The sequence below is a fragment of the Ornithorhynchus anatinus genome, chromosome 12, assembly GCF_004115215.2.
Source record: "Ornithorhynchus anatinus isolate Pmale09 chromosome 12, mOrnAna1.pri.v4, whole genome shotgun sequence".
Lineage (NCBI taxonomy): Eukaryota > Metazoa > Chordata > Mammalia > Monotremata > Ornithorhynchidae > Ornithorhynchus > Ornithorhynchus anatinus.
In genome coordinates this window covers 1,597,304-1,609,542 of record NC_041739.1, presented here as the reverse complement: position 1 = coordinate 1,609,542, position 12,239 = coordinate 1,597,304, and the positions used below count along the sequence as shown (strand labels likewise).

General features: G+C 57.7%; 1 protein-coding gene across 2 annotated transcripts in view; it reads right to left on the bottom strand.

The window, feature by feature from the left end:
* Positions 1-223: 223 nt before the first annotated feature.
* The window catches only part of ACSL1 (acyl-CoA synthetase long chain family member 1), a 51,474-nt gene continuing 39,458 nt past the window's right edge, over positions 224-12,239 (bottom strand). For both annotated transcript variants that reach the window (XM_029076698.1, XM_029076699.1), the window contains exons 13-20: positions 10,291-10,386; positions 8,726-8,798; positions 7,616-7,704; positions 7,190-7,306; positions 3,984-4,127; positions 3,116-3,217; positions 2,916-2,987; positions 224-1,742 (exon numbers count right to left, since the gene is read on the bottom strand). In XM_029076698.1, coding sequence (XP_028932531.1) covers positions 1,602-1,742; positions 2,916-2,987; positions 3,116-3,217; positions 3,984-4,127; positions 7,190-7,306; positions 7,616-7,704; positions 8,726-8,798; positions 10,291-10,386 — 834 coding nt within the window. In that variant the 3' untranslated portion in view covers positions 224-1,601. The remainder of the gene's footprint in view (positions 1,743-2,915; positions 2,988-3,115; positions 3,218-3,983; positions 4,128-7,189; positions 7,307-7,615; positions 7,705-8,725; positions 8,799-10,290; positions 10,387-12,239) is intronic.

Here is a 12,239-nt window from a genome sequence, read left to right as displayed (position 1 = left end):
TTCAGAGCCCAATCCTCTCCTCTAGAAGAAGTCACTCCACTCCGGCAGACGGGGAACACGCCCACGGCGGGGCACGTGCCGGGGCAGGGCGTACGGGACGGGGGAGGGAGAAGGCAGGGCGCCCGCGGGTCGGGGGTGGGAGAGGAGGGGAGGGTCCGGCCCGGCCCCGGTGCCGAGAGGAGCCTGGACGGTGAAGCGCGGGCCCGAAGGTTAGCCCCACGCGTGAAATGCAGAAATATTTATTTTGGTTTCCTTCATCGTTTTTGGAAATTGTTTTGGTTTATAAAACATAGAAATAGCCAACACTTAAAGCGAACGTTCAAAACTCCAATGGGACAAATTACCGACTCGGTTGTGCAATCGAGGGCACCCGGATGAAGTCAGATTACTGAATAGTGTTATTACGGTGACGGTCCTCTAGCGCTGACCCTGTCGTGCTTGGCGATCGCGTGCCATCCGGGGATCGGAGAGACGGGATTGCCTCTGCCCGGGGACGGGGCAACTGGATTCGGCCAGGTGCGGGGGGCTCCGCGGATGGACGGAGACGCCGCCCCCTTGATTCCCCCCACGCTGCCGGTCCCCCGCCGGGCCCCAGAGACCCCGAGGAGGAAGGGGGACGGGGGAAGGGAAGGGGCCTCTCCTAGGTCGAGGCCGCGGGCGGCAGGCACTTGGTTCCTTTCCCCCCATCGCAGCCCTCAGGCGTCGCCTTGGCCCGAGACCAGCCCCTCCGCCTCGGCCCGCGATCGGCTGTGACCCGAGCGTCCGGACGCCCCCTTCGTGGGGCACCGCGGGGCAGGCTCGCCGCGGGACGGGGCGATCTCGGCGCGACCCGGGGGCGTATCCGCCGCTGAGGCCCGGCAGGCGCCGGCGAGGGCGGGAAGGTGCCAGGGAGGGCTGGGCCGCCCCTCCGTCCCCCTCGGACCCTCGCTTTCGCCGCGGAGCCGGGGCTGGGAGACGGCGGGGAGGGGTGGGCTCACCCTGTCCGTCGGGATGGCGTCCTGTCCCCGAAGCCGCCCGGCGTGGGGACGGCGGGACGGACGACCCGACCCCGGGGGGGGCGGCCGGGCCGCTCAGCGGCTGGGGGGAGAGGGTCTTCCAACCAGTGTTTGACCGAGATCACGATGACGTTCTCCAGAGCGGTTGAGGAAAAGAAAACGGGACAAAAAGGCCGAGAAGAGAGAGAGACAAAGGGAGAGCGTTCCTTCCAGTGTACCGGACCCCCGCGGGGCAGGCGGCCGCAGAGGAGCCCGGAGCCGGGAGCGGGCTCGTCGACAAGAGCGCCGCCGGCCCGTCCCCGCCCTCTTCTCGGTCGGAAAAACGGGGGCGGCCGGCCCAACCCCGGGCCTTCTGGGCCGAGGGAGGTCCGAAGAACTCATCACACTTAAAGCGAGATTCCCTGTTACAATTTAAGGCTCGTTTGGGAAACGGTAGGTCGGCGGCAGGCGGGGTGGGCGCCCGGGTCAGTAAGGCAGAGCCGCCCCCTTCGCTATTCCTATGGCCGGGCCCCCGGGGTCGGGGGGTCGCGCCCGCCCTCCCCACGCCGGCTGGGGGGGGGGGGGGGGAGGAGGGGCCGTGGCTCTCCCTCGCCGCCTTCGCCCGCGCTAGACTTTGATGGTGGCGTAGAGCTCGTCGATCTCCGGCCGGAACTGTTTCCTGAGCTCGGGGCGCTTGGCCTTCAGCGTCGGGGTCAGGAGGCCGTTCTCCACGCTGAACAGCTCCGAGTGGAGGGCGATGCCTTTCACCTGGAGGCCAGGGCGGGACGGAGGGATGGAGGAGAAGGCCACAGTGCCACCGTGACAGCCACGCTCTCGGACCCGGCTACTCCCCTCCCCACCCCGCATCCTGACCTAGTGGACAGAGCCCGGGCCCGGGAGCCAGAAGGGTCTGGGTTCTAATCCCCGCTCCGCCACCTGTCTGCTGGGTGACCACGGGCAAGTCACTTCACTTCTCTGGGCCTCAGTTCCCTCACCTGTAAAACGGGGATGAAGACCGTGAGCCCCACGTGGGACCACCCGATGTCCTTGTTTCCACCCCAGCGCTTAGAACAGTGCTCGGCACATAGTGAGCGCTTAACAAATACCATCATAAGAGGACTTGGCCTAATCTCTAGACTCTCCCCGCCTCTACACTGTGAGCTTAGCTGTGGGCAGGGACTGTTTCTCTTTATTGCTGTATTGTACTTTCCCAAGTGTTAAGTGCAGTGCTTTGCATATAGTAAGTGCTCAATAAATACAATTGAATGAATAAATTGAAAGCGAGAAGCAGTGTGGCTCAGTGGCAAGAGAACGGGCTTAGGAGCCAGAGGTCATGGGTTCTAATTCCGGCTCTGCCACCTGTCAGCTGTGTGACTTTGGGCAAGTCACCTGACTTCTCTATGCCTCGGTTCCCTCATCTGTAAAATGGAGATTAAGACTGTGAGCCTCACGGGGGACAACCTGATTACCCTGTATCCACCCCCGCGCTTAGAACAGTCCTCGGCACATAGTAAGCGCTTGACAAATACCAACATTATCATCATCACTACGAATGAATAGACTGTAAACCCCCAGGAACGTATCTACCAACTCTGTCATATTGTACTCTCCCAAGCGCTGAGTACAGCGCTCTACACAAAGTAAGCAGTAAATAAATACCATTGATTAATTGACTGGAAAATAGTTCAGCCAGTCAAAGGTAGGCCTTCCACCTCCGGCCTTAGCCTCCTGCCCAGCCCAGCCACACCGGACACCACCCTGGGGCACGGGGGGGGCTTCCAAACTAGTAAACTAAGGTCCGGGACCCTGGGGGCCTAATTGGTAGAGGGGACTGTGAAACAGTCAGTGGCGGGGGATGCGGGACCCTCTTGGGACTCTCTCTTTCTAGGCAAATCCTCCGGGATCCACCCACCCGCCCCCCAGCTCTGCCCAGCGTCTGACCTGCTCAAAGGGCTTGAGCCCCGCCTCCTTCCCGAGTCTTAGGAGGTCCTCCAGGATGGCCTTTTTGAGGTCCTGCGGGGGGGGGGGGGGGAACGAGCAAAGAGGGAGTGACTGGAAGGCCGGGCCCACCCTCCCAAGCAATGCAAAATGGCAGGGGAAGCCCGCGGTCGGGGTCCGGGGTCGGGGATCCGCTCGCTCACCTTATTTCGACACAGCTCGCCGTAGGAGCCCTGGATGCCTCGCTTTTTGGCCCAAGGACACACGGCCTCGGGGTCTGGCACCACGATAGCTATGAGGAAGGCCTGCAACACGCGTGCCCGCCCGCACGTACACGAACACACACACACACACACATGCGTTTGTTAGTGGGGGGCTTCGGGGGGGAGGGGGCGGGTGACCCTCGCCCACCCCTCTGAGAATTAGCTCCTGAGCCACCGGGGAAGCCCGGCCAGGAAATGGGCCCACTAGGGCTGTTCATGGGGGCTGGGAGCCCCAGCTCCTCCCTTTGTCCCAAAGAGTCGGTTTGACTCTTCTAGACTGTAAACTGGTTGTGGGCAGGGAACGTTTCTGTTTACTGTTGTACTGTACGCTCCCAAGCACTCGGTACAGTGCTCTGCACACAGTAAGTGCTCAATAAATACGACCGACTGACTGAACGACCCTCCCCGCAAAAGCTAAAAGGAGCAGCGTGGCCTAAAATGGTGCCCCACCCGGACTCCCGGCCGTCCTCCCGCCGCCTCCCTCTGGCCGCCCACAGCCGCCCGGCCTGGGGATTTGGGGTAGTTTCCGGCCCGGGGGACCCTCAGGGGAGAGCCCCGGGAATTCTGCCTCAGTGCCCTGCCAACCCCGTGAGAGGCCCAGGTGCTACCAGTCTCTCCTGGGAAGCGGTGGTCCCGGGAGAAAGCCCTCCCAGGAGAAGAGCGCCGGGAATGCCGCCCTCCTGCCTGGAGGCAGCTCAGCCCCATCGTCATTCCGGGAAACTGGAGCCACGGGGGTCGGGGGAAAGGCCGAGGAACAGGAGCCGTGCTCCTCCGGCCCAAGTTCAGGCCGGGGGAGAGAGACACACACCTGTAAGCTCTCGCCGTAGACAAACACCTGGGCCACGGGCTCGCTGCGCTGGTACACGTTCTCGATCTTCTCGGGCGCGATGTACTCGCCTTGGGCCAGCTTGAAGATGTGTTTTTTCCTGTCGATGATCTTCAGGGCACCGTTCTGTACACGGGGCGGGGAGGGAGGCGAGGGCGTTCGGGGCTCAGACCTGCCGGGCCCTCAGGGGAGGCAAACCCGGGGAGGGGGAGCCACCCAACAGTCCCTGCCCTCACCGCTACCGGTGGCTTCCCAGGGAAGGGAGAGAGTGGGAGTGTCAGGCCCGACCGCTGGGCCGCCAGGGCGGAGGTCAGCTGCATTAGGGGTGCAGGTCACCAGCCCGCTGGGAAGCCTCCTTCGAGGCAGAGGGGAGATGAGCTGCTCCCTCCCTCTCTCCTGGTTGCCCGCTCTTTTTTTTTTATGGCACTGGTTAAGCGCTTCATATGTGCCAGCTACTGTACTAAGTATATTGTTGGTATCTGTTAAGGGCTTACTATGTGCAGAGCACTGTTCTAAGCGCTGGGGTGGATACGGGGTCATCAGGTTGTCCCACGGGAGGCTCCCAGTTAATCCCCATTTTACAGATGAGGTAACTGAGGCCCAGTGAAGTGACTCGCCCACAGTCACACAGCTGACAAGTGGCAGAGCCGGGAGTCGAACTCATAACCTCTTACTCCGAAGCCCAGGCTCTTTTCCACTGAGCCACGCTGCTTAACAAATACCAACAGTATACTAAGCGGAGTTGGAAGGCCCCATCTAATCCCAGGATTTAGTACAGTGTCTGGCACGTAGTAAGAACTTAACAGAGACCATTTACAAAAAAAAAAAAAAAGGAGGGCAGGGGTCCGGGTGGGTCTGCAGGCTGTTTCACCAGCCCTGCACGTGGAGCCTGGGAACGGTCCCTAGCCGGACCCCCTCGGAGGCTGAAAGGTCACTGTGGCCAGGGGTTGTCTTTTTATCGTTGTAAGGTACTCTCCCGAGAGCTTAGTCCAGTGTTCCGCACACAGTAAGAGCTTAATAAATACAACTGAATGAATAAATGACCTGGGTTCGAATCCCGTCTCCACCACGTCTGCTGTGTGACCTCGTGCAAGTCACTAAATTTCCCTGTGCCTCAGTTACTTCTTCTGTAAAATGGGGGTTAGCGGTCTGAGCCTGATGTGGGACAGGGCCTGTGTCCAACTTGATTAGCTTTGTACTTACCTCAGCGCTTAGAACAGTGCTTGCCACATAGTAAGCGCCTAACCAGTACCATAATAATTATTACTAATCTTATATGAGCAAAATCAGGTTGGACACAGTATTAATCCCTCTTTTACAGAGGAGGGAACTGAGGCACAGAGAGGTGAAGAGCCTTGCCCAAGGTCACCCAGCAGACAAGGGGCGAGTTGGAATTAGAACCCGGGTCCTTCTGACTGCCGTACTATCCAACCGGTCCCTTGGCTCCAGTTCTAAAGTCCCTCAGACTGCCAAGGCCAGGATGCGCTGGTTTGCCAACCAAACACAACCCGTCCCTCCGGGCCCTGGAGCGGAGACCTCGGACCTTTTCGGTCGGGGAGGGAATTATTTGACTTGGGTTAATCGGTCGCAGGGATATGTTTTCCCACATTGCAAAGCCTTGTTCCAGGGAGATTTATCTCGGCAGATCTGCTGATACTTAGATTCCGTCAGCCCCGTGCCGGGAGCAGCGTGGCCTAGTGTCTACGGCCCGGGAATGGGAGTCGGAAGAACCTGGGTTCTAACCCGGGCTCCATCACCTGTCTGCTGTGTGACCTTGGGCACGTCACTTCACTTCTTTTTGTGTGCCTCGGTGACCTCATCTGTAAAACGGGGATTAAGACTGCGAGTCCCATATGGGACAGGGATGGTGTCCAACCTGATTATCCTGTGCTCGGTGCCTCGTACATAGTAGGCGCTTAACAAATATCACTTCCAAAAAAAAAAAAAAAAAAGGAGGGCAGGGGTCCGGGTGGCTCTGCAGGCCAAGTTTCACCTGATCTGCACGTGGAGCCTGGGAAGGGTCCCTAACCGGCCCCCCCCCCCCCCCCCGGGAGGGAAGCCGGAGAGTGTATGGGCCGGGAGATCGTGGGGAGACCAGCTGGCCGCCGGGGAGTCCGGCTCTCATCACCCAGTGGGAGGGGAAGGCCAGTCGGACCCCGTCAGGCGAGCGCGGGTCTGGCAGGGGTGGGGTGAGGGGTAATAATATAATAATAATAATTGTGGTATTTATTGAGCGCTTGCTCCGTGCCAGGCACTGTACTAAGCCCAGGGGTAGATACAAGCAAATTGGGTTGGACACAGCCCCTGTCCCACATGAGGCTCATAATCTTAATCCCCATTTTCCAGAGGAGGTAACTGAAGTAAAGAGAAGCAAGTGACTTGCCCAAGGGCTTCAGGGGTTCCGGGTTGTAGTTCCGGCTCTGCTCCTGGTGGCCAGCTGGGTGACTTCAGGCAAAGCAATTAACCTCTCTGGGCCTTGGTTTCTACCATCCGCTCCCCCTCCCTCTCAGACCAAGAGCTCCGGGTTTGACAAGAGCTGTGTCCAATCTACCAATCTTGCATCTTCCCCCCAGGGCTTTATTTTATTTTATTTTTAAATGGTATTCATTACGCACTGAATAGGTGCAGGCACTGTATTAAATGCTGGGGTAGATAAAAGGTTGTCAGGTTGCACACTGTCCTTGTCCGGCATGGGGCTCACAGTCTTAATCCCCATTTTACTGATGTGGTAACTGAGGCCCGGAGGAGTTGAGTGACTTTGCCCAAGGTCACACAACAGACAAGTGGCGGAGCTGGAACTGAAACCCTCGTCCTCTCTCAGGCCCAAGCTATATCCACTAGGCCGTACCGCTTCCCACTCGTCAGTCAATCGAATATATCGAGGGCTCACTGTGTGCAAAGCCCTGTACTGAGAGCTCGGGACACTAAATTATAACAATATAATTGGCGGTGTTGGAGCCAGACCAAGTTACTTCTCTATGCCACAGTTACCTCAACTGTAAAATGGGGATTAAGACTGTGAGCCTTATGCGGGACAGGGACCGTCCGACCCGATTTGCTTGTAGCCACCCAGGTGCCTGGCCCCTAGTAAGCGCTTAACAAATACCGCTATTATTATCATTATTAATGCTGTAACAACTAAATGAAAACAGGACAAGTCAGATGGCTGGAGGCTCCGGACGACTCACCGGCAGCCACTTCCCGACGTCCCCGGTGTGAAGCCAGCCGTCCTTGTCCAGCGCCTCGGCCGTCTTCTCCGGGTCCTTCAGGTAGCCCTTGAACACGTTGGGCCCTTTCACACACACCTGGGGAAGCGGGGAGCGTTTGGAGACCGTTACTGCGGGCTCCGGCCGGCCCGGCTCCACCCAGCAGGTCCCAGCTCACGGGGCGGGGGAGAGGCAGAAGGGTGAAGAAGTTATTTATTCATACGCGATTCCCACGTCTGCCATCTGTCCCGTCGGCCCCGCGGGCTCCGGAACCCCAGTCCGGCCCCCTCCCCGACCCCCATCCCTCCCTTGCCCCAGCGTGGCTCAGGCGTGGCCCGGCTGCGGGCAGGCCCTCCTAGGCCACCGGCGGGGATCCGAGGCTCGAGGCTCGGACGCGGGGCTGCTCACCTCCCCTTCCCCCTTGGCCGCGAAGTAGTTCATTTCTTCGACGTCGACGAGCTTTATGTGGTTGCATGGCATCGGCGCGCCCACGTGCCCTGGGGGTGTGACAGGCCCACCGCTACTTGCCCGGACTTAGTCTCTCCCCCGGCCATCGGCCAACCCCGCTTCCCCTTTTCATCCCCCGCACCACTCTCCCTCTGCCGACTGGGTTGGGGGTGGGCAAGAGAGTAGGAATATAGGGGGGCTCCACTGGCCCAAACCACCGGGCTCCAGGGCAGGAGAAACAGGAGCCCGGAGACACGGATTCTCGTCTTGGTCCTGCTCCGGCTGACTAAACGGCCCTCGACAAGCCCCTTAACCTCTCTGGCCTCGGTCTTCTCCATCCGTAAAATGGGGAGAAGAGCCCCCTTCCCCCCTCCGTCTTCCACGGGGAGCCTTGAGGTTAGTCCGAGGGACCTACGAGCGATGGGCCCCAGCGTCGGGGTCAGGGTCCACTGCTGACCGTCTACTACCTACTCCACCCCAGCCCGCACACTTGGGCCCTCTAACGCCAACTTCTCACCGCCCTTCCATCTATCTCGTCTATCTCTCCCATGCCCTCCCTCCTCGTATCTGACAACGACTCTCCCCCACTTCGAAGCCTTACTGAAGGCCCAACTCCTCCAAGAAGCCTTCCCTGACTAAGCCCTCCTTTCCTCTTCTCCCACTCCCTTCTGCGTCGCCCTGACTTGCTCCCTTTCTTCATCCCCCCCCCGCCCAGTCCCACGGCATTTATGTCCATTTCTGTAATTCATTTATTTCTATTAATGTCTGCCCCCTTCTCAAGAGTGTGAGCTCGCCGAGGGCAGGGAATGTCTGTTAACTGTTATACTGTACTCTCCCAAGTGCTCGGTACAGTGCTGTGCACACAGTAAGCACTCGATAAATACGACCGACTGATTGACCGACAGTGGGGCCGGGGCTGAGCGGGGAAAATGGCATCAGACCGGGAGCCTTCGCTTTCGGAGAGAGGCAGAGGTGACCCCAGGCCGCAACCCGGACAGGCTAGCCGGGGGCGGCCCAGGGGAGTCCACGGGGCGGGCGGGGGATGGGGGTGGGGGGTTTCGTCGGTCGTACCGGCCGTCCAGTCTCCGGGAATCGACAGGGAGCAGCCGGCCGTGCACTCCGTCTGCCCGTAGCCTTCGTAGAACTGCAACGGAGAGCAGTGAGCGGGAAACAGTCACCGCGCGACCGCGTTCTGGGGAACGTTCCCCTCTCCGACCCCGACCGGGGCTCAGCCCAGCTCCCGAGGAAGAAAAGGGAGGCAGTGTGGCCTAGCAGGAAGAGTGCGAGCCTGGGAGCCAGAGCCCCTGGCTGCTGACCCCGGCTCCGCCGCTTGTCCGCCGTGTGACCTCGGACAAGTCACTTAACTTTTCGGGGCTTCAGTTCCCTCATCTGTAAAATGAGGATTAAGACTGCGAGACGGGGACTGTATCCAATCTGATTGTCTTGTAACTACACCAGCGCTTAGTTGATTGTCCGGCACGTAGTGAGCAGAGAGTGCTTAGAACAGTGCTTGGCGTGTAGTAAGCGCTTAACAAATACCATCATTGAGGCACGTGGCTCAGTGGAAGGAGCCTGGGCTTCGGAGTCAGAGGTCATGGGTTCGACTCCCGGCTCTGCCACTTGTCAGCTGTGTGACCGTGGGCGAGTCACTTCACTTCTCTGGGCCTCAGTTCCCTCATCTGTAAAATGGGGATTAATTGTGAGCCTCATCTGGGACGACCTGATTATCCTGTATCTACCTCAGCGCTTAGAACAGTGCTCTGCACATAGTAAGCAAGCGCTTAACAAATACCAACATTATTATTATTTTTTAAAATCCCATTCAAAAACAAAACAAAAACCTAATTTGGTGTAGTGGATGGAGCCCGGGCTTGGGAGTCAGAGGACGTGGGTTCTAATCCCGGCTCGGCCGCTTGTCAGCTGTGTGACTTTGGGCAAGTCGCTTAACTTCTCTGGGCCTCAGTGACCTCATCTGGAAAATGGGGATGAAGACCGTGAGCCCCACGTGGGACAACCTGATTACCTTGTATTCATTCAATAATATTTTTTTTTAAATCTACCCCAGGGCTTAGAAAAGTGCTGAGCACAGAGTAAGCACTTAACAAATACCATGGTTATTATTATTATTATCATTCTCTGGGCCTCAGTTCCCTCATCTGTCAAATGGGGAGATTAACACAGTGAGCCCCATGTGGGACAATAACTGTCCAACCCAATTTGCTTGTATCTACCCCGTCACTCAGCACGGGGCCCGGCACACAGTAAGCACTTAGCAAATACCACCGTTATTTCTGCTGCTTCACGAGAAGCAGCGTGGCTCAGTGGAAAGAGCCCGGGCTTTGGAGTCAGAGGTCATGAGTTCGAATCCCAGCTCTGCCACTTGTCAGCTGTGTGACCGTGGGCAAGTCACTTCACTTCTCTGGGCCTCAGTGACCTCATCTGTCAAATGGGGATTAAGACCGTGAGCCCCACGTGGGACGACCTGATGACCCTGCGTCTACCCCAGCGCTTAGAACAGTGCTCTGCACATAGTAAGCGCTTAACAAATACCAACATTTTTATTCTCATAGAAGACTCCGGTGCCTGAACCGGGGCGGGGCAGAGCGGGTGCCCACCCTCGCGGCCTGGGCACTTACCTGGCAGCCCAGGGCGGCTCTCAGGAAAGTCAACACGGTAGCAGAAACGGGGGCCGCTCCAGTGATCATCAGCCTGACTCTGCCGCCGAGACTCGCCTTCACCGGCGGGTGGAGGCGGGGAAGGGAGGAAACGGAGGACACGGACGGTCAGCGAGGCACCTCATACGGAGCCTCGCCCTTCCAGAAGGGCCACAGTCCCACCGACCCGCCCCCGCCTCGAAACCGTCGGATACCATCACCCTGTTCTCTGCCCTCAGATGGCCACCCATGTCACGCTGTGGCTGAAGGATTTTCTTTGGAAGAGGCTCGAGGACGGCCTGGGAGAACCCAACCTGTGTTTTCCTCAACGTGCTTTCTTAAACATAGAGAGGACTAGTGGCTAGAGCATGCGCCTGGGAGTCAGCAGGACCTGGGTTCAAATCCCGCCTCCGCCACTTGTCTGCTCTGTGACCTTGGGCAAGTCGCTTCACCTCTCTGGGCCTCAGTTACTTTATCCGTTGGACTGTGTCCAACCTGATTAGAGAAGCAGCGTGGCTTAGTGGGAAGAGCACGGGCTCAGGAGTTAGAGGTCATGGGTTCTAATCCCGGCTCGGCCACTTAGCAGCTGCGTGATTTTGGGCAAGTCACTTAACTTCTCTGTGGCTCGGGTACCTCGCCTGTAAAATGGGGACTAACACTGTGAGCCCCACGTGGGACAACCTGATTACCATGTATCTACCCCAGTACTTAGAACAGCGCTTGGCACCTAGTAAGTGCTTAACAAAAAAAAAATCATTATTATTATTTTTACCCAGGCACTTAGGACAGTGCCTGGCACGTAGTAAGCACTTAACAAATATCATTAAGATAAACATTCATCAAGATTTCAGTCCTCCCGACACTCCCTCACTCAATCATTCCAATTCAATTCCATCATATTGAACGTTGTGTTCAAAGCACTGTATTAAGCGCTTGGGAGAGTATGATGTAACAATAAACTGACACACTCCCCGCCCACAACGAGCTTACAGTCCACCCTGCGGCTCTGACCGCTTCCTTCATAAATCTGCCAATCCAGGCCCGACAAGAACCCGGGACTGGAGGAGTCCAGTTGCCCAGGCTCGAGGTCTCGTGGGAGAAAACCGGACCAGGCTTGTCTCCCCAGGAAAAAGCAGGGCTGGGGGTGCGCCGGGCCTATTATTTTTTTGGGGGGGGACGGCCTGGCTGTTCCTGCTGCTGCATATCCCTCCCCCCGCCGTGATGCGGCTCAGCCAGCTCCCACGATAACCGGTGGGCCGGTCGAGGGAAGAGAAAGGGGGGAGACCCCCAACTAATATGTTTACTTCAAGGCGGTCGTTAGGCTGGGTGGTTGGTGCCCGGGTGCCCGGAGTAGGTCCTCAAGGTCCCAACTCGCGGGACCACACGCTAACAAACATGTCTCCCCTATTAGAGTGTGAGCTCCTCAAGGGAGGGAATAAATTTCCCCTCCCAGCCCCACAGTACTTACGTACACATCTGTAATTTATTTATTCATGTCGGTCTCCTCCTCTAGACTGCAAGTTCATTGTGGGCAGGGAATGTATCTGTTTACTGTTACGTTGTACTCTTCCAAGCGCTCAGTACAGGGCTCTACACCCAGTAAGCGCTCAATAAACACGATTCAATGAATGAATGAATGACGTCTACCGTCTACTGGACTCTCCCAAGTGCTTAGTACAGAGCTCTGCACAGGGTAAGAGCTTGATAAATCCCACTGAGTGATTGAACTGACACACTAACAAAAATAGACTGCAAGCTCATATATTGTACTCTGTACAATATATTGTAATTCTCAATATTGTATATTGAGAAGCAGCGTGGCTCAGTGGAAAGAGCACGGGCTTTGGAGTCAGAGGTCATGGGTTCGAACCCCGGCTCTGCCACTTGCCAGCTGTGTGACTTTGGGCAAGTCACTTAACTTCTCGGTGCCT